Source organism: Delphinus delphis, chromosome 2 (assembly GCF_949987515.2).
Source record: "Delphinus delphis chromosome 2, mDelDel1.2, whole genome shotgun sequence".
Lineage (NCBI taxonomy): Eukaryota > Metazoa > Chordata > Mammalia > Artiodactyla > Delphinidae > Delphinus > Delphinus delphis.
The window spans coordinates 136,498,223-136,520,986 of NC_082684.1; the positions used below are offsets into that span (position 1 = coordinate 136,498,223).

At 43.4% G+C, this 22,764-nt stretch overlaps 1 protein-coding gene across 1 annotated transcript in view; it reads right to left on the reverse strand.

Moving 5' to 3' along the window:
- The window catches only part of MAP2K1 (mitogen-activated protein kinase kinase 1), a 79,039-nt gene that overhangs the window by 21,641 nt on the left and 34,634 nt on the right, over nucleotides 1-22,764 (reverse strand). The window contains exons 3-5 of the mRNA XM_060005726.1: nucleotides 21,408-21,554; nucleotides 13,605-13,682; nucleotides 12,978-13,029 (exon numbers count right to left, since the gene is read on the reverse strand). Coding sequence (XP_059861709.1) covers nucleotides 12,978-13,029; nucleotides 13,605-13,682; nucleotides 21,408-21,554 — 277 coding nt within the window. The remainder of the gene's footprint in view (nucleotides 1-12,977; nucleotides 13,030-13,604; nucleotides 13,683-21,407; nucleotides 21,555-22,764) is intronic.

Genomic DNA, 22,764 nt, shown 5'->3' on the forward strand with positions numbered 1-22,764 from the left:
TGTTGTGGCCTCTCCCGTTGCGGAGCACAGGCTCCGGAAGCGCAGGCTCAGCGGCCATGGCTCACGGGCCCAGCCGCTCCGCGGCATGTGGGATCTTCCCGGACCAGGGCACGAACCCGTGTCCCCTGCATCGGCAGGCGGACTCTCAACCACTGCGCCACCAGGGAAGTCCCATGACTCACATTTCTAACCAGAGACCACATACTGGATTCCAGCTATCAATCAGCCACTCTCTGTTTCTCTCCATCTGTAAGGTGGGGCAGTCTAGACAGAGTCCAAACAAATCTGTTCTCCCTGTAAATTCACTGCCCCCTTGAGGCTGTCACCACATGGCTGGGGGATGAGAGTGGCGGGCAAAGGAAGCAGACGTGTAGCCAAGGCCACCCGCTGGACACCACGGGCAACCTATGGGTTGAGGCTCAGATGACACTCCCCTGCCACACACGGGCAGGGACTGTGCTCAGGACAGAGCCCCGTGCACAGCCTCAGGGGCCACCCTGACTCTCCTCAGAGAAGCCTGGCTGGCAGGACGCCAGGAAAGCTCTGGCAGGGAGGACAGTGCCTTGCAAGGGTCACTGAAGCAGCCACTCAGAAACTCATTACATGCGCATCTGCCACCAACAGCTTGTAAAACAACAAAACAAAAACAAACTTGGGCCACTTCAAATCTTGCCTATCGGCGCCAATGGCAAGTCTGAATGAAGGGAGAAGAAGACTTTAGAGGTTGAAATCCTGACTGTTGTGAGGACCCTGTTCCTCTGGAGGCTGTTGCTGGGGTCCCTCGAAGTGCCTTGGAGACTCCCAGCTGTCCCCAGGCCTAGGATCCAAAAACACTCTCATAGTCTCTGCAGAGGGCTTAAATCTCATCCTGACCTGAGAGCTCCCTGTTTTCACAAAACTCTTCATCCCGGGCAATTAGGAACTCTTTTGGAGGGTCCTCGGAGCCGGAAGGCCCCAAGGTACAAACGACTCTAGCTCTGCAGAGAACCATCGCAGCTTGCTCCAATCACAGTCTGGCTGGGCGTCCCCTCAGGCCAGCTTTCTCGGTACACTGCAGCCCAGGCCACTAATTCAGTGCTGGGCATAAAGATCAGGGAGATTACACACTGCTTCATCTGACAAAAGTTAGAGAAAAATAAGCTGAGACTTAATTTAACACTGTTCTCAGCATTTACTGCTCTTCATCTGCCAGCAACTTCAAGGCAGAAATTATTCACCAGCTAAGTTGTATGAACTCTGCACTGATCTAAATCACGTAATGCTTCTTCAGGGTCTTAATCAAAACAAGATTTTTTGTTTGTTTGTTTATTTATTTATTTTGGCTGCACCGAGTCTTAGTTGCGGCACCTGGGATCTTTCAGTTGCGGCACGAGGGAATCTTTTTTAGTTGCGGCACGTGGACTCTTAATTGTGGCACGTGGACTTCTTAGTTGCAACATGCAGGCTTCTTAGTTGGGGCATGAGGACTGTTAGTTGCGGCAATGCAAACTGTTAGTTGCAGCATGCATGCGGGATCTAGTTCCCTGACCAGGGATCAAACCCGGGCCCCCTGCATTGGGAGCATGGAGTCTTACCCACTGGACCACGAGGGAAGTCCCAAAACGAGATCTTGATAATGCCAGGGGGCTAAGAAGCATGGTGGGCTGGCAATGCAAATCACTGCTTTACACGGCATGAAGCACAGCTGCATCTGAGCCCCCCCATACACACCTTAACTCATAGCCTAACCGCTTAGGTCAGCTTTGGTTGAACTAGACCTCTGACCTCCTGCCACAGTAAGTGTAAAGACTACACAGAAACCTTTGGAGCTAAGCCCTCTCAGAGCTCCAGGATCGGGGAAATACCCTCTCTCCTACCCATGTCATACACCGTTTTCATGAAGCACCTCAGGTTAATCAACTCACAGCTGACTTTTGTGCTTAAATTCTAAAGCTTTCTCAGTTGGGGGATTCTTCTTCCCCTTAACTCAGTGGTCAGGAAGCTTTTTCTGTAAAACGACCAGAGAGCAAATATTTTAAGGCTTTGAGGGCCACACAATCTCTTTCACAAGCAACTATTCAACTCTGCCATTACAGCACAAAAGCAGCCACAGACAACACTTAAAATAAGCCTGGCTGTGTTCCAATAAAACGTCTTGATGGACACCGAAATTTGAATTTCACATAATTATCATGTGTCACAAAATTCTGAGAAACAAATCTTAGCTTGCAGGCCATACAAAAATAGCCAGCAGGCTGTGCGCTGCCCATTTTGCCCACCCCTGCCTTAAATGCTTAATTATTGTTTTGATCCTGTGTTAGCAGTTTTCTGTCTTTCTGACCCAATGCTTAATATTATCTATAGTGGGACAACTTTTTTCACCGTTAATTTGCTTGCTTTCAGAATCTGTTCCTCCCATCGTCTAGTTATAGAACTCCTCTTTTTCATTTGGGATACGCTCCTCCACAATAGCGAGTGTTCCTGCTAGGGTGCCAATGAAGGGACCCCATCAATCCTGCCCCAGAGGTGGTTTCGTAACTCAGGATGGCCCACCACACTACTCTAGTCCCCTGGACACAACAAATGGTCCAGGACCGGGCAGGGTCTCCAAGTAGAGCCAACTAGTGATTCAAGCGCTGACCTAGATGCTGAGGAGGCTGGGAGGAGCTTTCTCTGGGATACAGAGCACTAAGGACTAGAAGTATCGGGCTAGTGAGGTCCGTGCTGCCCCCAGTGGAGAGAATCTGACTGAAAAGGAAGCCCACGTAAGGAGGAGTAAAGCCAAGAGGTGACCAGAGTCCTGAGGCTATCATTTCAACCCCATATTCATCCCTACCTTTGGACCTCCTGGTAACTCAAGCCAATGCACTCCCTCTTTTGATTAAGTAATCTTGAGTTAGGTGCCTGACACAGCCAAAGAATCCTGACTAATTATATCACATCAGATTCTATTTGACAGTTGGCAGCATGGCGACTCATGCACAGAACAATGACACTGGCTGCGCTCCACCACGCATTAGAATCACTTACAGATATGTCTCTTTTCCCCTGTTAGACTCTAAGCCCCCAGAGGACACAAGTCATTTATGAGCCATCTTTATGCCCTCTGCAGTGATTCACCCAGTACCTTGCACTTGGTAGGTATTCAGTGAATATTTTACAATACGAATTAACTTTTCTTTGATGGGGGAAACGTCTACGAGAAGGGCAAGTAAACACAGAGGAACGTGTGTGTGTACCTACCCACGACTATCCACCAGAATGTCACCCAGAGATTTCAGAGAAAACGTACACTCCCAGAGGGACCACAGATCTAATCCCCACCTCCCGACCAACAGCCCATAAGCCACGCACACCAGGCTGAGCCGCACAGACGGCTGCGCCCTTCGTACACCCGGAGGAAACAGAATACAATGTCCGCACAACACCAAGGCAGATCACAGTGGACCGCTTCACCGTGGATGAAATCCAGAATAGCTGGCCACAACTTCAGACACGGGGAATACTGCCTCTACTTGTCCTGCCCAAGAAGTCCTGTTCCGCGATGGCAGAGACCAAGCACTTCAGGAACCAGAGTGAGAACCTCCTGATCTCCGGGTTCCCATACAGCATGGACACATCAGAAACATAGGAAAGGCAGCCACAGGCACACTCACAGCAGTGCAGCTCACTAGCACCAGGACATGCTCACCTGGTCGGAGAAAGGAAACTGAAAAACTTTCAAGAGGCTACGACCTAGCTGGAAAAACAGGACCTAAACGGTACCTGAAAACAGTTGTTCACCCCCCAAATACCATTATTGTACTTCCTCTCACTTAAAAAGTAATCTGTAAGTGCAGGTATGCCTAATTTTGTATCACTGACATATTCCCACCCCCTAAAAAAAAAAGTTTGAATCAAACTGATATAATTTGCTTGCCTTCTTGAAGAGTCTGTGAGAAACTGGATTTGAAAAATCCTCTAGTGAATGTTTTGAAAAAGCAAACAAGTGCCCCTAGGGCAACTTGTGCTAAAAGTTACTTTTGTACATTAGTTTTACTTAGAACAGGGCACACCTAGACATCACTTTCAACCTAATAATTTAAAATCCTGTCACCTTTGCCCACGGACGTGCCAACCCGTACCCACACTCAGTAGGAAGGGATGGTCGCTTGATACTTGCATGACTGTCGTGGGAGCGTACGCTTAGGGGCAGTCACAGTGGCCCCCTGTGGGAGGTGACTCAGCCTGCAGCCCCCCCCAGTGAGGCGAAGAAGGGCCCGCTGGCCCAGCAGCAGCACCCCTGCGGGAGCCGTGGACTCGGGCAGCTGCTTCTCTGCCTGAGTGACCCAGCCACCCAAACCAGAGCAGCCCTCCCTGGTCCCTATCCCAACACAGTCTGGGGGTTCAGCTTTTCAAAGGCTTCTCTATACTTTTCCAGGCTCCTTCCAGTGAATATGTTTTGAGAAGCCTAAACCAAGTTAGGCTGGTTTCTGTTGTTGGCAATCATAAAAACCTACTGATTCATCTGCTAAGCAGCAGCTAACGTACATTAAGTGTCTACCATGTGTCAAGCACTATTCTAAGTGCTTTGCAGGCATTATCTCAATCTTCACAACCTTTAAGTAGGCTCTATTTTCTCCACTTTTCTGAGGTTTGCAGAAGTTAAATTACTTGCCCAAGGTTACACAGTAAGTAGCACAGTCAGCATTAGACCCCTGAACTTCTATCACTGTGACAGAGTGAAAAAACTGGCCACAATATTTTGTAGCTCCTCCCAACAAGAGATAAAGTGCATCCCTCTACTTTCTGAATCTTGGCTTGGCCACGTGACTTGCTTTAGCCAATAAGACATTACAAAAAAACCTGACACAAGCACATGCTTAAATGGTGCTTGAATATTGGGGTTACCAATACTTGCTACTGAAACCCTAAGACCGTCATGGGAAGAAGCCAAGGGTTTAGCCTCCCAGAGGATGACTGAAAACATGGGGAAGAAGGCCCTGCCATCCCACAGAACTGTACAAGGTAATAAGCTGTTGTTGTTTTAAAACTACTAAGTGTTGGTGTGGTTTATTACACAGCAAAAACTAACTGAAATAATCACTGAGCTATCCCCACCAAGTCAGTATCAACAAGTAAAGAATTTTAAAAAACATGAGGCAGAGAAAAAGCCTCTTTATTCTTCCCCTTTTTTCCTCAAGGACAGAATGAGAAGAAACGGAGTTTAAATTTCATCAGGAAAGAATATATTTAGAGCAGAGGAGGAACTTATTGGCAATGAGAAAGCCTAAAGACAGAGGCAGAGAGTCTCTCTCTCTCATTCTCACCCTAACTCAGCTTCCAGGAATCGTTCACTCATTGTGCTTCTGGCTAAGGAATCGAGTTGTGTAAGAGTACCATTTCCAGGCCAGGCCTTCCAGTGAATTCTTTCAGGATTCTTTCTGGAGAAGACCCACAAACAGCAGGAGGCTGAAAAGCTGAGCGGCCAGGCCAAGGCTGCCTGCACACACACTGCTCACTGGAGCAGAAGTCCTTCTAGCGACTCCCCCTTCTCGGCTGGGCAGGGAGTGAACCCGCCACCAAGACATCTGTCCAGAGACCCGTCTGGCTCACAAAGCAGCTCTGCATGCCAAACAGCAATAACTGGTGGAGCCAGAAAAGAAATTCCTGGGAGAGTGGGAGCAGCAGCACCAGGCGGAAGGGGAAAGCAAGCCGGTTATTCCAGGAATGAGCTGAAACCTTCCTCTCTTTGCAACGAAAATAAAGTGAGCCCTCCATCAGCAACGCAGAGCATGGCACATACTAGGTACATGGTAGAGAAAAAACCAGGACTAGATTCATGACTGGGTTAAAAGCAGAAGACGTGGGTTCTTAGCCCAGCTTCACTGTTGATTCCTGTGTGTTCTGGCACAAGTCAGTCACACACCCACCCATTTAACAGACCTTTCAGGAGGAGCTAGTCTGCTATCATGTTGGGGACTAGGGATACAAAGATGAATTCGACGTGTTCCCTGATTTGAAGAAATTCACAGACTAGCGAGAGAGACATATAAACTCTCTGAGCTTTGGTTTCTACGTCTATAAAACAGGAAAAACACCTATTTCAGAAGGTTGTTTGGAATAATAAGTGAGATAAGTTGCATAAAGCACCTAATACAGCACTTGGCACGTACCAGGTCCTCAGTAAACAACGATCATTATTTTTTACAAGAAACGGATGGACACTGTGTCAAAGGAATACAGAGGCAGAACACTTAATCCACTTAGGGAAGGGGCTGGTTCATGGGAAAGCTTCTTGTAAGAAGAGATGTTTGAGCTAAACAGTAACATTATTACAATTAGCTATCATTCATTAACGACTTTGACTAATTTTCACGACTATATAAGTATATAATTTGCAATTATCGCTCTTTGGCATGAATTATCCTCATTTTACAGATGAATAAATAACTCAGAGAGTTTATACACCCTATCTGTAAGGGAGTTAGGATTTCAACTTTAACTGGCTGACTCCCAAGCCTCCGTGCCATAATACTTAAAAAAGGATTAGCATATAGAATGGATAAACAACAAAGTCCTACTGTATAGCACAGGGAACTACATTCAATATCCTGTGATAAACCATAATGGAAAAGAATATGAAAAAAAAGAATGCATATATAAGTATAACTGAATCACTTTGCTGTGTAGCAGAAATTAACATTGTAAATCAACTATACTTCAATTAAAAAAACATAGACATGATATATTGATATATTTAAAAAAAAAAGGATGAGCAGACTTAGTCTAACAAAGTTATGAGTGTGAGGGGGTGCGGTGGGGATTAGAAAATCAGCATTGCCAGGAAAGGCAATAATAGGAGCAAAGGTGCAGCTCAAAAAAGGAATTCAATCTCACTGGATCTCAGTTTCCTCACAATTTATATAAAGGAGTAAGAAGGGCAATTAGCATTTGTTAGGCCCTTCTATATGCAAAACACCTTGCCAGATGCTTTCCATATGTAATTTCATTAATCCTCACAGCAACCTAGGAGCAGGCAGGAGGATTCCATTTTATAGATGGAATGGAATGGAACACCTTTACTCCACCAGATCCTTCTACAACACTGACCTCATGGGTCCCTCTAAGTGAGATTACACATATTATTCGCAGCCCCAGAACACAGCCCCACACTCAAGAAATGTTGATTCCTCCTCTCCTCTCAGCTACTCCTATTTCCTAGAAATTGACACACTAAAATATTCTAACATAAAACACAGAGGTCTTTAAAAAAACACAGATTAAGGTCCATAAACTGCTGGAAAACTGCTCCCCGCCTCAAGCCATACCATACCTCCTACTGACACTTTCTTAATTGTCAGTGGAAAGAAGACAAAATGTAGCCAGTGCAGTTAGAAAGCAGAAGGCTTTCTACAGTTTTGCATTTTAAGTGTATAGTTTGATGCATTTTGAAAAAACGTATACACCTGTGAACCCACCACCAAATCAAAATTTAATATTTTGATTACTCCGTGTTCTGTCATGCCGCTTTGAAGTTTACCCTCACTCCAGCCCCTCAGATCCCCAGGCAACCACTGATCTACTTTATTACTGCGTTACTGTGGATTAAATCTGACAGTTCTAGTAGAATCATGCAGTGTGGACTATTTTCCATAAGGCTTCTTTCACTCAGCATAATGTTTTTGAGATTTGTCCAAGTTGTGTGTATCAACACTTTGTTCATTTTTATTGTTGAGCTGTATTCTGCTGTTTGAATATATTAAAATTTGTTTACTTGCTCAGCTGGTGAAATATTTTGGTTGTTTCTAGTTTGGGGCTATCATGAATAAAGATGCTTATGACATTTGTGCACAAATCTTCGTGCGGACAAATGTTTTCATTTTTCTTAGGTCAATACTGAGAAATGGAGTTGGTGGGTTGTACGGTTTAATTTTAGAAGAAACTACCAAACTGTTTTCCAAAGTGACTGTCCCTTTCCCTGGCTGTGTTTAAGAATCTCTCTTTATCACTGATTTTCAACAACTTGACTTCTCTTTTTTTTTTTTTTTGCTTCTTGCTTTTTTACAGCTTTATTGGTGTATAATTTTCATACAATAAACTCCATATACTTAAAGTGTATCACTTGATGAGTACATATATGACCATGCCCACAATCAAGATTATAAACATATCTATCACCCCGCAAAGTTTCCTCATGCTCCTTTGCAATTCTTCCCTTCCTCCCCTTCCTTCATTCTCCAGGCAACCACTGATTTGTATTTTGTCATTACAGATTAGTCTGCAATTTCTAGAATTATGTAAATAGATTCACACAGTATTTGACACAGCTTTGTCTCTTTCATGCAGCATCACTCTTTTAAGATCCATCCATACTGCTGCAAGTTATCAATGGTTTATTCTTTTTATTGCTAAGCAGCTATTGTATGGATATACCACAATTTGTTTATGCATTCAACTGTTGATGGACATTTGGGTTGTGTCTAGTTTTCGGCGATTACAAATAAAACTACTATGAACATTCAGGTACAAGGGCCTGATTGGACCTATGCTTTCTTCTTTTCTTTAGGGAAAATCCTAGGAGTGAAATGGTTGAATGTATCATAGATACATGCTTAACATTTTATGAAACTGATAAGCTGTTTTCCGGCACAACTGCACCATTTCACATTCCTATCAGCAGTGACTGAGAGTTCCTGTGGTTCCATGTCCTCAATAACAGAGTTACTCTCTACAGACATTCTAGTGGGTGTGTAGCAGTAACTGATTGTGGCTTTAACTTACATTTCCCTAATGACGTTGAATATCTTCTCATGTGCTTATTTGCCATTCGCATATCTTTTTTAGTAAAGTGTCTGTTCAAATCTTTTACCCCTTTTTTTTCAGAAGTCACAACTAGTTCTGATACGTTATTGTTCCAAGGATATCATAGTTTATTTTTTCTTCAGCTATTGTTGACATATAACATTATGATAGTTTGAGCTGTGCAACATAAGGATTCGTTATTTGTATATATTGTGAAATAATCACCACAATAAGTCTAAATGAGATCTGTCACCACATATAAGTAAATTTTTTTTTCTTTCATGAGAATTTTTAAGGTCGACTCTCTTACCAACTTTAATGTATTCGATATAGTATTATTATCTATGGTCAGCATGTTGTTTCTGACATCTCATGACTTATTTATAGCTGAAAGTTTGTACCTTTTCACCTTCAGGCATTTCACCCCAAACACCTCCTGCCTCTGGCATCCGCCAGTCTGTTCTATGAGCTGGGATTTTTCTTTTTTAAAAGATTCCACATGGGGCTTCCCTAGTGGCGCAGTGGTTGAGAGTCCGCCTGCCGACACAGGGGACACAGGTTCGTGCCCCGGTCCGGGAAGATCCCACATGCCGCGGAGTGGCTGGGCCCATGAGCCATGGCCGCTGGGCCTGCGCGTCCGGAGCCTGTGCTCCGCAACGGGAGAGGCCGCAACAGGTGAGAGGCCCGTGTAATGCAAAAAAGAAAAAGATTCCACATGTAAGGGAGATCATGCAGTATTTGTCTTTCTCTGTCTGAGTTATTTCACTTAGCATAATGCCCTCAAGGTCCTTTCATGTTATCACATGGCAAGATTTCATTTTTTATTTGGCTGAATAATATTCCATTGTGTATCTGTATCACAGTTTCTTTATCCAGTCATCTGTCATTGGACAATGGGCTGTTTCCCTATCTTGGCTATTGTAAATAGTACTGCCGTGAGCATAGGGGTGCAAATATCTTTTCAAATTAGTGTCTTCCTTTTCTTCAGAAGTGGGATATACCCCAATACCAGAAGTGGGATTGCTGGGCCATATGGTAGTTCCACTCTTAATTTTCTGAGGAAATGCTATACTCTTTTCCATAGTGACTACACCAATTTCCATTCCCACCAACACTTCACAAGGGTTCCCTTTTCTCAACATCCTCTCCAACATTTGTTATTTCTTGTCTTTTTTTTTTGAATTTTATTTATTTTTTATACAGCAGGCTCTTATTTGTTATCTATTTTATTAGTGTATACATGTCAATCCCAATCTCCCAATTCATCACACCACCACAACCCCCGCCACTTTCCCCCCTTGGTGTCTCTATTTCTGTGTCTCTACATCTGTGTCTCTATTTCTGCCCTGCAAACTAGTTCATCTGTACCATTTTTCTAGGTTCCACATATATGCGTTAATATACGATATTTGTTTTTCTCTTTCTGACTTACTTCACTCTGTATGACAGTCTCTAGATCCATCCACATCTCTACAAATGACCCAATTTTGTTCCTTTTTATGGCTGAGTAATATTCCATTATATATATGTACCACATCTTCTTTATCCATTCCTCTGTCGATGGACATTGAAGTTGCTTCCATGACCTGGCTATTGTAAATAGTGCTGCAGTGAACATTGGGGTGCATGTATCTTTTTGAATTATGGTTTTCTCAGGGTGTATGCCCAGTAGTGGGATTGCTGGGTCATATGGTAATTCTATTTTTAGTTTTTTAAGGAACCTCCATACTGTTCTCCAGGTTTCTTTTGATTTCCATTTGCATGGAATATCTTTTTCCATCCCCTCCCTTTCTGTCTGTATGTGTCCCTTGGTCTGAAGTGGGTCTCTTGTAGACAGCATATATATTTTTACCCATTTTTTAAAAATTGTATTGTTTATCTTTTTATTATTAGGTTGTCAGAGGTCTTTATATATTCTAGATAAAGTCCTTTGATGGATATATGTTTTGCCTATATTTTCTCTTAGTCCATGGCTTGCCTTTTCACTTTTGTCACAGTGTCTTTGGAAAAGCAAATGTTATTAATTTAGATGAAGCTCAGTTTATTGGTTTTTCCTTTATAGTTTGTGCTTTTTTTTTAAAACTTCATTGGTTTTTTTTTAAAATTAATTTATTTTATTTTTATTTATTTTTGGCTGCATTGGGTCTTTGTTGCTGCAGGCGGCCTTTCTCTAGTTGCAGCGAGTGGGGGCTACTCTTCATTGCGGTGGCTTCTCTTGTTGCGATGCACCGGCTCCAGAGCGCAGGCTCAGTAGTTGTGGCGCACGGGCTTAGTTGCTACCCAGCATGTGGGACCTTCCAGGACCAGGGCTCGAACCCGTGTCCCCTGCACTGGCCGGCGGATTCTTAACCGCTGCGCCACCAGGGAAGTCCTATAGTTTGTGCTTTTTATGTCCCATTTTAAAACTCTTTGCTAAAACACAGTCACTAAGATAGTCTCCTATGTTTTCTTTTAGAAGTTTTAGAAGTTGATCCACTGAGAGTTAATTTTTGTATATAGAGTGAGGTAATGGCAGAGATTCATTTTTGTGCATATGGATATCCAATTGTTCAGCATCATCTGTTGAATAGATTCTTCTTCCCCTATTGAACTACTTTGGAATTTTTGGCAAAACTCAGTTGACTCTTTATGTATGTGTCTGTTTCTGAACTCTTCATTATGTTTTATTTGATCTATTATGCTTAGCTTCACACCAATGCAACACTCTATTGATTACTGTAGCTTTCTAATAAACCTTGAAGTCAGGTAGTCTAAGTCCCCCAACTTCGTTTTTCCTTTTTAAAGTTGTTTGGTCTATTCTAGGTTCTTTGCATTTCCCTATAAACTTTAGACAAAATTTGTCAACTCTACAAAGCCTACTGGGATTTTCAGTGGGATGGCTTTGAATCTACAGATCAAAGAAAGCAAAACTGACATCTTAAGAATACTGATGGTGGTTGTGGTTGCATAACAATGTGAATGCACTTAATGCCACTGAACTGTATATTTTATTTCTTTTTTTTAAATTTTACTTGAACTGTACAGTTTTAAATGGTTAAAATGATAAATTTTATGTTATGTATATTTTACAAGTTTAAAAATTTAATTAAAAAAACAATACCTATTCTAAAATTTAGAATGTATTACCTAATATATAGTGGCTCATAAGCTGGCCAGTCAATTTCACCAGTCCACTCCTCTCTTCCTCCACCATCCCTCCCTAGAGCTGTCACTATTAGCACACTGTAGCTAAAGGGACATGGCCGAGAGCACTGTGTTTTTCCATCTGTCTTTCCTTCGGCTTCTTCATCTTTTTAAAAAAAATAAACTTTATTGAGGTATAACTTATATACTGTAAAATGCAACCACTTTAGCGGAAAGTTTGACTTTTGATAAACACATATACCCACGTATCTACCACCACAATCTAGATATAACATTTCATCACCCCAGAAAGTTCCGTCATGCCTCATTGATGTTAATCTCTCCCTAAACCCTCAGGTAACCACTGATCTACTTTCTGTCCCTATAGATCTGTGTTGTTTTCTCTATAATTTTATATACATAGAAACAGTTTGTACTGTTTTGGGTCAGGCTTCTTTCATCCAGCAGAAGTGTTTTTGATATTCATCAAAACTACATGTGTCAACAGCCTGTTATTTTTATTGCTGAATAATACTCTCTTGTATGGATATATTGTAATTTGTTTATCTCTTTGCCTGTTGAAGAACATTTTAGTTATTTCTACTATGAATATAGCTGCTTTAAGCATGTGTATATGAGTCTGTATGGACATATGTTTTCATTTATCTTGAATAAATATCTAAGAGTGGTATGGTTATATGATAAGTGTATGTGTACCTTTATTAAAAGAACCCAGAGTTTCTTTTAGAGTCAAACTCATAACCAGTTAGTCATGGCTTTGGGCCTACGCACAGTCTAGTCCAGTGGGCAGCCAGGGACACTGGGGGTTAGGTAACTAAGTTCTAGCTGGGCATCTGGTCTGTGCATACTGGGTGACTAGGTCTGTCACAGCCTCGGGTAAGAGGTATACCACATACTAAAAAGAGGATGGTTCTTGCTGCTCCAGATATCAAACTAAATAGTTCAAGAGTGGTAGTAAAAATCAAAAATACTAGCAAATGGCCTTTATACCAAAACAAAACACAGAAGAGGCTGCAACAACTTTTAGACTTCAGCAAAAATCCAAAACGTAACAACTAGCAAATTCTTACCTCTGTGCATAATCTTGTGCTTCTCCCTCAGGTATGTCAGGCCTTTTATTACCTAGGGGAAAGGAAATGTAAAAAGATGGAAACTGAAATAGTGGTGTTTAGAAAATACTCAACCTCTCTATTTTAAAATGATCTAGGAAATATTTCATCTAACATCACAAATTTGCCTTCTTCCCTTATTTTTCTTCTCTCTTTTGATTTTTTAACCTGTCTTATCAAGAAACCATCTTTTTACATGGTATATAGAGTATGATTTTTAAGCAAAATTGATTATTGCAAGTTTAGACAACTGTAAAAAAAAAAACACTTTGCTTGAATTCATTTATTTCCAAATCTGCAATCTAAAAAAGAGGCTTTCTGATGCCACAAACGGGAATTCTTTTGGATACCCTGTCCTATTTTTGAAGACAGAAATACAGAAATCTACTTTGCTAGTTTTAGCGAGAAAGAGCGGGGGGTGGGGGAGAGATTGTATCTAGAATCTAGATAGAGAAAATTCTGGTGAAAAACCTAACATTTCTTACAAACCTTCCCTTTGTTGACTTCCTACCTTCCTCCTTGTCCCTTTCCTACCAACTCAACTTATCAGTGAGGGAACCTGGAAGAAAAACTTCTCAATATACTCACAGCAATGCTAACTTTTCCTAAAATTTGTTCAGGAATTCTTCCAGCTTTCTTCAGGACTTGATCCAAGGAACCCCCATCCTAAAAACAAGAATACCAGCCCATTTAGTGACAATGTTTCTAACTATTCTTTCAAGTGTTAAACTTCAGCAGGAAAGTAAATCTCACACATGACAATATCTTCCTATAAGGGCACCCTTCAGTTTGTTCCAGATATCAAGTAAGACATGAATGCAAAACATTGTGGGAGCTGCCAAACAACTAACAACTCAAATCCTATGAATAACCATTAAATAAATTACTAATTTAGTGGTCAAAAATTACTAATTCAATGGTCAAATTACTAATTCTACTGAACTGACAGAACAGAGAAGCAGTTAGGAGTGCAGGCTCTAGTGGCAAACTGTCTAAATTTGCATCCCAACTCTTTCTATCTAGTGGACATTGAACAAGTTACTCCACTTGTAAAATGTGGATGATAATAATTATAAGGCTATTATGATATTCATAGGGCTATTATAAGTATTAAACAAGCTCATATATACATAAAGCCCTTAGAACAATGTCTAGCCCATAGTAAGTGCTCAATAAATGTTTGCCAGTTTGTCACCATTGTGTAAGTCACAACTTGCATTTGGCATTATCCTAACAAATTATATTTAATAAAATCCAAAGCAAAATGTCATAGAAAGCAATCATTCATTCCACAAATCCTACAAAATGCCATGCACTGTGTTAGGTTCTATGGGGAATAAAGATACAAAAAAGACCTAGCTCTTGTCCTCAATAAATTTACAAACTAGTAGGAGAAATATACGACTTAATAAAATATAACAAAACAGAATAAATGTATAGTAAAAGTGCTACACACACACACAGAAGAAGGGAGAATTCTGCCTTCACTTAGAAGATAGCATTTGAGCTGAAATCTTACTCAAAGAATGAGCATGATTTCCATACCTGGAAAAGGAGAGGGAGGGGCAAGGGGACAACAGAACAGAGCGGAAGCACGCTCCTAACCACAGGAGTGCCAGGGAATTCCCAAGAACAGGGCATCTCAACAAGATCAAAAGCAGAGAAGCATTAAATTGCTTAGTACTCTTGGGATGACATGCGGTTCATTCACTGTAGGCATATGAAGAAATGCAGGGATGGATCAGGCTGGAAATGGCCATCTGTGGCCAGATCATGGAGCCCCACCAAGGAACTAAGACCTGACTTTACAGAGACAGAAGGAAAGGTACCCAAACCATAGCAGCTGAGAGAAAGAGACAGGGCAATTAGCAAGCAGCTGATCAGGCGGAGATGACGTGAGCAGGACCCAGGGCAGAGGCGGTGGAAAGGGAGTACGCAAGAGGGGATACACATGTGGAGTGAAGCTGGCTTCTGTAGGGCTCGCATACAAGGGCCTTCCCATCCGTGGAGGCTACATTTTAACCTGAGATCTTGAAAAAATGCTCACTCAAGGAACCCTCACGTGTTGAGACAGAAATATGTTCCTGCCGCTATGGCTTCGGGTGTAGCCAATTATCAGTCACAATATAAAATTACCCTAGAAGTAGAGATAATTCCTACAAACTCAGATTGATTTTCTGAGTACACTGTCTACACTGGGCAGCTACCATCGTCAACTATCATCTCTTAATCACCTCTGTGTAAGGCAGAGGGATACATGAGGGACTAGGAATGGGAAAAACTATAAGTACAGGAAAAAATACCCTCTGCCTGGGGAGACAGAACATATTCATAAAGAGGCAAGGCACCTTAAATCCTCCTCTGAACAAGGCAGGGAACAAACAGTTGAATGAAGAGAACACACACTGCTACAGGTGCCCAGAGGAGGAAGCGATTCCTGGACAAAGCGGCCAAGGGAAGGGCTCACGACAAGAGTGACACACGGAAGCTGAGCCTTGGAGGTGGGCAAGATCTGGGTAGGAGAGGCAGAGAGGTGTTCCCACTGACATCCTGCCTCCAAAACCACCCAGCCTTTAAGATGCAGCCATGCAATGTAAGGTCACAGAACAATGCATAACATAATAAAGAAAAGAAGGACAGAGAATAATCCCATTTTTATAAAAATAAAAAAGTGTGCATATACTCACACAAAACCAGAATGTCAAAAATGTTACCAAAATGTTCCAGTCTAGATAGTAAGATTATCAGGGGTCTTTGTTGTGCGATAGTTTCTTCTTTGTGCTTTTCTATGGCTTATACATTTTCTACAATAAATAAATGTCTTACCTTTTAAAATTACTGACCTCATTTATGAAAGTGGAGAATTAAATCTATAAATCAATTAACAGATACTTACTGAGCGTCCATTTTGTACAAAGGCATCATTAGGTAGCTACAACACTACCTAAAGGAGGTGAGAAAATAGGTAAGACTCGTTCAGGGATACAGAGCTCTCAGGAAATGTTACCTAAAACAATGCTAAAAATAGATTATCAACTTAAAAGTTCTATGCTTATAAAAAGGATAGTTTGGACCAATGACTTTCTATCACAGATCAACTCTGGATCATGGATGCTGATAGAAAAAGAAAACAGTACAGGTGTATACTCAAATGCACACTAACACCCCTGAATACGTTAAACTTCTCATCATAATAAACCCCCTAGCACAACTACCTAATGGTGGGTCAGACAACCAAGGAGCACAGGAGAGGATTTCAAACTTCAACCTAAAATTCAAATGGGCCATAATCTCCACACGGGTATGAGCATGGAATTATAATTCTAGAGTCAAAGAGAACTCCTCTGTAAACACACATTTTCCAAGAGCCCTTGGAAGAGCCCTAACCCAGGCGGTGAGCCAGGCTGGGGTTTGAGTCATCCTTTGAGCCTGGCTGCCTCCACAATGACACAGGCCCCTGTTGGCCAAATCAGGACAGCGCCACAGCCCAGGTAACCACACCCAAGTCAGCAGGCTCCTAGAAATGCCACAGCGCCTCTCAATTTCCCTTACTGACAGGAACAGGGACTCCAGTGCAGAAAGTTTCCAGCCATTTCTGTTTTGCTTTCAGTTGAATGTGGTTTCAGACTCTTTGTTTGAACGACTTTGCCTAATTATCAGGGAGGACTATACACTTAAAACTAGGTAACAGAGCAATTCTGTCCAAATCAGATGCAAACGAGGCAGAAGAGTTAGCCTGTGGTTCTCAGGTTCCACAGCCAGGACAGGGCGGCCCAGCTAACTGTCTTGGTTTACACTTTCCCTGGGGGTTGTGGTAAACATTTCTGTCAAAAAGGAGGAAACGCTGGCTCTCCACCCTTTAACCTCCTCTGTGCTACAAGCAGAGTTACAGAGTGAACAACGGGATTAGCAGGATTTAAGAAGCATGAACCACATCAGGATCAGCCAGTGTTGCCTGTGACTCACCTCACAACCTTTCGATTCCACTGCACTGTTGCCAAGGACCTGCCTTCGCTGACTAAAGCTGCTGAAACTGTGCTTATTTTTAGAAGCCAATTATTAACTAAGTCAGTGGTGCTTCTGTGAAGGTTTCTACAGAAGAGACAAATGCTTTATGGAAAGAAAGAGCTCAAAAGCTTTTACTCCTGCATAAGAAACATCAACCCTGAGTCCCCAGTTCTCTGGTTGCTCAGCTACCACCTGAGTAGGAATCTACTTCCCCAAAGACAAGAACGTTCCTGTTCTGATCAGGCAGCAATCATGTACCCCTTGGGTCTCAAAACTCAGACTGGGCAGTGCAAACACAGCTTATGTCTAGAAAAGGTCAGCCCCTAGCCAGGTGCATTAAGAAGATGGGGCTCCATACACGTTGATGACAAATTTACTTTAAACTGCATCCACAAAACAATCTGAGCAGTGCGTAAGTAGACAGTACGTGGTAAAGCAAATATGGCAAAACGTTAACGGTAGAATCTAGGTGGTGGCTTTAGAGTGTACATTACACAATTCCTTCAACTTTCTGTACTTTTGAAATTTTTCATAGTAAAATGCTGGGGGAAAATGCCAATGACAAGGAATATCATGCAAAGACTGTGACACGGAGAGAACCAAAGAATCCTAGAAGCTGGGATATGGCTAATGAACAGAGCTCTATATGACAACACCTTTGAAATGTGGAAGCTGAGACAAAGCAGAAATCCCTAAAGAGAAGTGGCAGCCAGTGGTCAGAGAATTTCCTATCACAAGCAGCCAGCGCAGGAGTTCTCCTGCAGGAGGGCTTGCTCAGGGACCAAGGAGGGGTGAGAGGGCCCAGCCTAGAGTAGAAAGCTACTCTGGAGCATGGCTACTTGAACTTCAGGCCACAACTGCTTCCTTACAGGGTCCCGTCCCTGGCAACTCTGAGCCTCTCCACTAGGGTTAGCAGACAGTTCCAGCTGCCCTCTGAGCCTGTGTATACCCAGGAACAGAAGGCCCTAACTCTCTCTTGAGCCCTAACTCTCTCTTGAGCTCTGACCATGCACTCTCCCATCCTACTTCCTTTATCCAGTCATTCAACACATATTACCTAATAGGTGCCCTACACTCTGCTTGGCCCTCAGAAAGGTTTTGACCCTCCCAGTCTCCGACAGTCAGTTTTCCACACTCAGGCCTCCCAGGGTAATTCCAGAGATATCTTCTGCTTCAGGGACTTACGTGGCAGGATCTCAATATCCCCAGAGAGCCAAATCCATGGGGGAAAACAACTGACCTGCAGGTACTAGAAATGGACCAAGAGAATGGGAAACCAACCGTTGTGACATCCTGTGTCATCTCCTCCTCCAGGAGGGAAAGGCTGGACAAGGGCAAGGAGCACGAGGTTGTGCATGAGGTTGTGATCAAGGTCTATGAATACAGAGTGAAGAAAGGATTCCAGGGCTTCCCTGGTGGCGCAGTGGTTGAGAGTCTGCCTGCCAATGCAGGGGACACGGGTTCGTGCCCCGGTCCGGGAAGATCCCACATGCCGCGGAGCGGCTGGGCCCGTGAGCCATGGCCGCTGAGCCTGCGCGTCCGGAGCCTGTGCTCCGCAACGCAACAGTGAGAGGCCCGCGTACCGCAAAAAAAAAAAAAAAAAGAAAAGAAAGGATTCCAGAATGAGGAAGCCTCAACACAGGTCAATTTAACACAGACAGAAAGACTGAACTCCACATGGCAAGAGGCCACATAAGGCCAATAAAAGAGGTTCCAGCAGGATCTAAATAAATGAATAGGGCACTGACTATCAACGTTTAGGGCCTGATCTTAACCTCTGAAGCAAGCACCCTGGAGTTCAACCATGCTCAAACCTACAGACAGCCTCCTGGTTCCTCTATTAAAGGGAGAGGAGCAGAACTTGGAGGTTACTTAAGAAAGAATTTCTGATGGTTCAGAAGACAGCAGGTATGAGGTGACGCATACCTTGTGCTCAGAAGCCCTCACGTCCACACTGATACTCCTCACTTGAGAAGGCCCTAGAACACAGCCATGCGGCCTGTGAACAGCTCCGGGGGCAGAGACACTGCTCTCAATGGTTCCATCCCGTCGGCAGCTCGTGTGGCACTTTGCCCTAATAGGCACTAAAATAAGTGTTTGTGAAGCTGAACCCATGTTGATTAACTAATGTAATCAAGTGACTGGCTACAAGTGCCAAAAACCATAGAAACACAGAATGTTAGCATGGGGAGGGGTCCCTAGAGAACATCCGGTCCAAACATTTCTCTGCAGAAATGAGAAAATCTTGAGAGAGTATACGACTTACATTATGTCATGGAGAGACTATGAAATTTAAAGAAAGCGGACCTGGTTAGAGACACTGGTTAGAGCTCAGCTCTGACACTTACTAAGTTATAAGTTATATAACTTAGACTAATTACTAAACCTCTCAAGGCCCTTGTTCTCTCCATCTACCAGCTTGGGGTGGGGGTGGGGGTCATTCCATGTCATATGACAGGGCTGATGTGATTAAGAAGTCACATAACATGGAAAGGACCCAACAAGTGGTAGAAGATGGAAAAGCTAGTTACTATTATGTCCAGCCATGCCACCACCCATCTTCTGTTATTTTGGCAAGACCCAAGAGGAAAAAAGGCTACTCTGGCCTCTCTTGTTTTATCACTGGTTGACCACCATCACCTCCACCCTCTTCCCCTTCTAGTTTTCAAGGACCTCCAGTGCCATTTACACATCTTCATCCAACTCTTGGGCTAAAGCTGGAAAACCAACCATCATCAGCACGAAGAGCACAAGAAACCCAAAGGATAAGGAGCAGGCCCCTCCCCCCGCCCCACCAAAGGGAGGTTAAAACCCAAGTGGAAAATAATCAGCACCCCAGGCCCGGGCTAGGACCAAGCCAGAAACATTCACATGCTTCCCACAGAGACTGCTTCACTCTCCTTGAAGCAAGAAGGAACGAGAGCTTTCTCAGTGACCTTCAGACGCACAGAAGACAGTTTCAGAACCTACGTTCCATACGGCGCCACAAGAGTCAGCACATGACTGCAACACTGTGTATGGTACTTCTTGATCATTGAAACGGAGAGATGTTCAAAATAATGGGGGCACCAGCAAGGGACAAACCTCTCAGGAGGGTTCTCCTGGAGTTCATTAAGACCAGGCCCTGGGGCTCTCATTCCAGAGGTGAGGGCAGGTCTAGAGAGTCACGAAAGAAGTGGTCTGCTGAGGGACACTAGGCTGGACTGAAAGCAGAGCAACCACGAAGCATGTAGACTCAATCATGTCAGCCCTTGTCTCTGAACTGTCAGCCCCAGTGACAATAAAGCAAAAGCTAAAGTTTGCAGAAGGCATGCTCTGAGTCACACAGTGTGCTGGAAGACTTACAACTCTTATTTTAATCAATCCTCACTACAACGAGGCAGGTATAATAATGGCCATTTTATAGATGAGGAAACTGAGAATCAGGAAGATAAAGAAACTTGCCCAAGGTCATGACAAGAAGGTGACAATCTGCAAACAAATAATTACTGAGCACCTGCTGTGGCTTTGGAGACACAATGGCAAACAAGACAAGGTGTCCACTTGGATTTTTGTGGAGAAGGGAGATATGAATAAACATCTCAGATTCCAAAGTCCCCTGTGCCATGCTGCCTACTGGGGACAGAAAAGCATTAGCAACCATGAAGCCAGCCTCTCTCTTTGAAATTCTGGCCATCAAGGATGGAAACAGAGCCCCAGTCACTATCCGGTAGATTCAACAAAGTACACTGGGGTCAGACACTGGTTTAAATTCTACCAATTCCACTTATGGAATTGAGTATGACCTTGGGTAAGTTATTGCATTTCTGAGCCTCAGTTTCCTCATTTTTAAAATGTAGATAATGTACCCAACTCAATAAGGTGTTATAAAAATGTAATAAAATATTAATTTGCTTAGGGTAGTGCTTGATATGATATACACCCAATAAATACTAGCTTATCAGTAATAGTTTTGCTAACCCTGCTCTTAAAGCCGGTTATAAACTCTCTGAAAACAGGGACTGTTTCACTTATCTTCATAACCCCAGAACATGTACCTAGCACACAGCATGGCATGTAATAAATGGATTTAAACTATATTAACCAGATTTTACCCACATCAAAATCTTGGGGTCAAGAAAGCTGGGAGATGTGCTCTTGGTACAACCACCAGGGACACCTGATTGCTCCCACCTCTCTTTGAAGAGACAGGGACCTAGGAAGGAGGCCTGTCATCTTCTTGGCTATTCCAACTTCTACAGCCAGGCTTCCCACATGCCCAAGACAGTGATCTGGATCCAGGGAGGAACAAGGAAGCAGCCGGTCACATCTCAGACCAAAGATTAGACCAGAGCCACCCACTTCCCAGGCCGCTGCTTCAGAGGCTGACAGGTTGCCACATACCATGTGCTCCATGCAGATACTGATCTCGCCATCACTGTAGAATGCACCGTAGAAGCCCACAATGTAAGGGGAGTTGCACTCATGTAGAACCTGCAGCTCCCGTATGATCTGGTTCCGGATTGCAGGTTTGATCTCCAGGTGAATTAGCTGGGAAAAGAAGGGTAGAAGGAAGAGAAGCTTTAAAAATATATGGATGGATGGTGGATGGGTGGATGGATGGATGGATAGGAGCTTTCTTAAATGCTTAAACTCTTAAAGGTAGGAAGAGAGGAAACAGGCAAGTTTTAACAAACAAGTTTCTGCCCAACCAGAGCACTGAGTGCCAACATACCAAGGCAGGTGTTGGCACTGGAGAAGTGGCCAGCTGTGCCTCTACTCCTGGGAGCCAAGACTGAGGAAGAGGGGGCTCACCCCTCCCAAGAACAAAAGGACCTGTGAAACTGCGAGATATAGGGAAAGTGGCCTTAAGGACTTGGTTGATACTCAAGGGTTGTAGGACCAGAAAGGTATGAGGAACTGGGTCTGCCAATCTAAGCTGCCCTAGAGATTTACCCTTGACTTAGGGGTCTGATGTGGTTGAGATTTAGCCAAGGCCTTAGGGGCCACCTTATGTTCCCCGCCACCCCACCCCCAATGTTGTCCCTTGTTTCAGCTGGGGAGACAGGTGACAGATACATGAAATGGTTACCAGATAAGGCTGAGCTTCTAAAAAGAGCCACGGACAATGAGTGTCAGAGGACATGGAAGCAGTGGTTACCAGCGCGGGTGGGAGCAGCTAGTGAAGGCTAGACAGGAGGTGGGCCTTAAAGATGGGCAGTGTTTGAAAAGATGGAAGGAGTAGCATGAGCAAAAATATGTGGACAGAAATGAACATGGTGTGCTGTGAAACACGCAAGAGTCCAACCTCGCTGTCCAGAAAGAGGAGGACCCAGGGTAACACCAGGAAGGGAAGTCCAGCTCAAAGACCACATGCCATGTTGGGAAGCCAAGATGTCATACTGCAGGGAGATGAAGGGGAACTACTGGCAGGGGTGGAACTTGTAGAAACAACATGAAATCAGTGTTTTTTCTGTGTCCCTGGGGCTGGGTAAATGAAAGCAGCTTCTGCTCTTGATAAATGGCAAACGAGCATCTCAGATTTCTTTCCAGAGCACACAGAAAACTAACAAATGGTCACTTGCTGTTATTTTCCAGTCTGGGCAGCAGGATAAATACCCTAACACATCATGAGTGTGTTTATCTATAATCTAATAGATAACATGAGTTCAAAATTCAAACAGCACAAAAGGGTACTGAATGAAAAGTCAGTCTTCTTTCCACCCTTGTCTCCAGGCCCCCAGGTCTTCTAAAAGGTAAT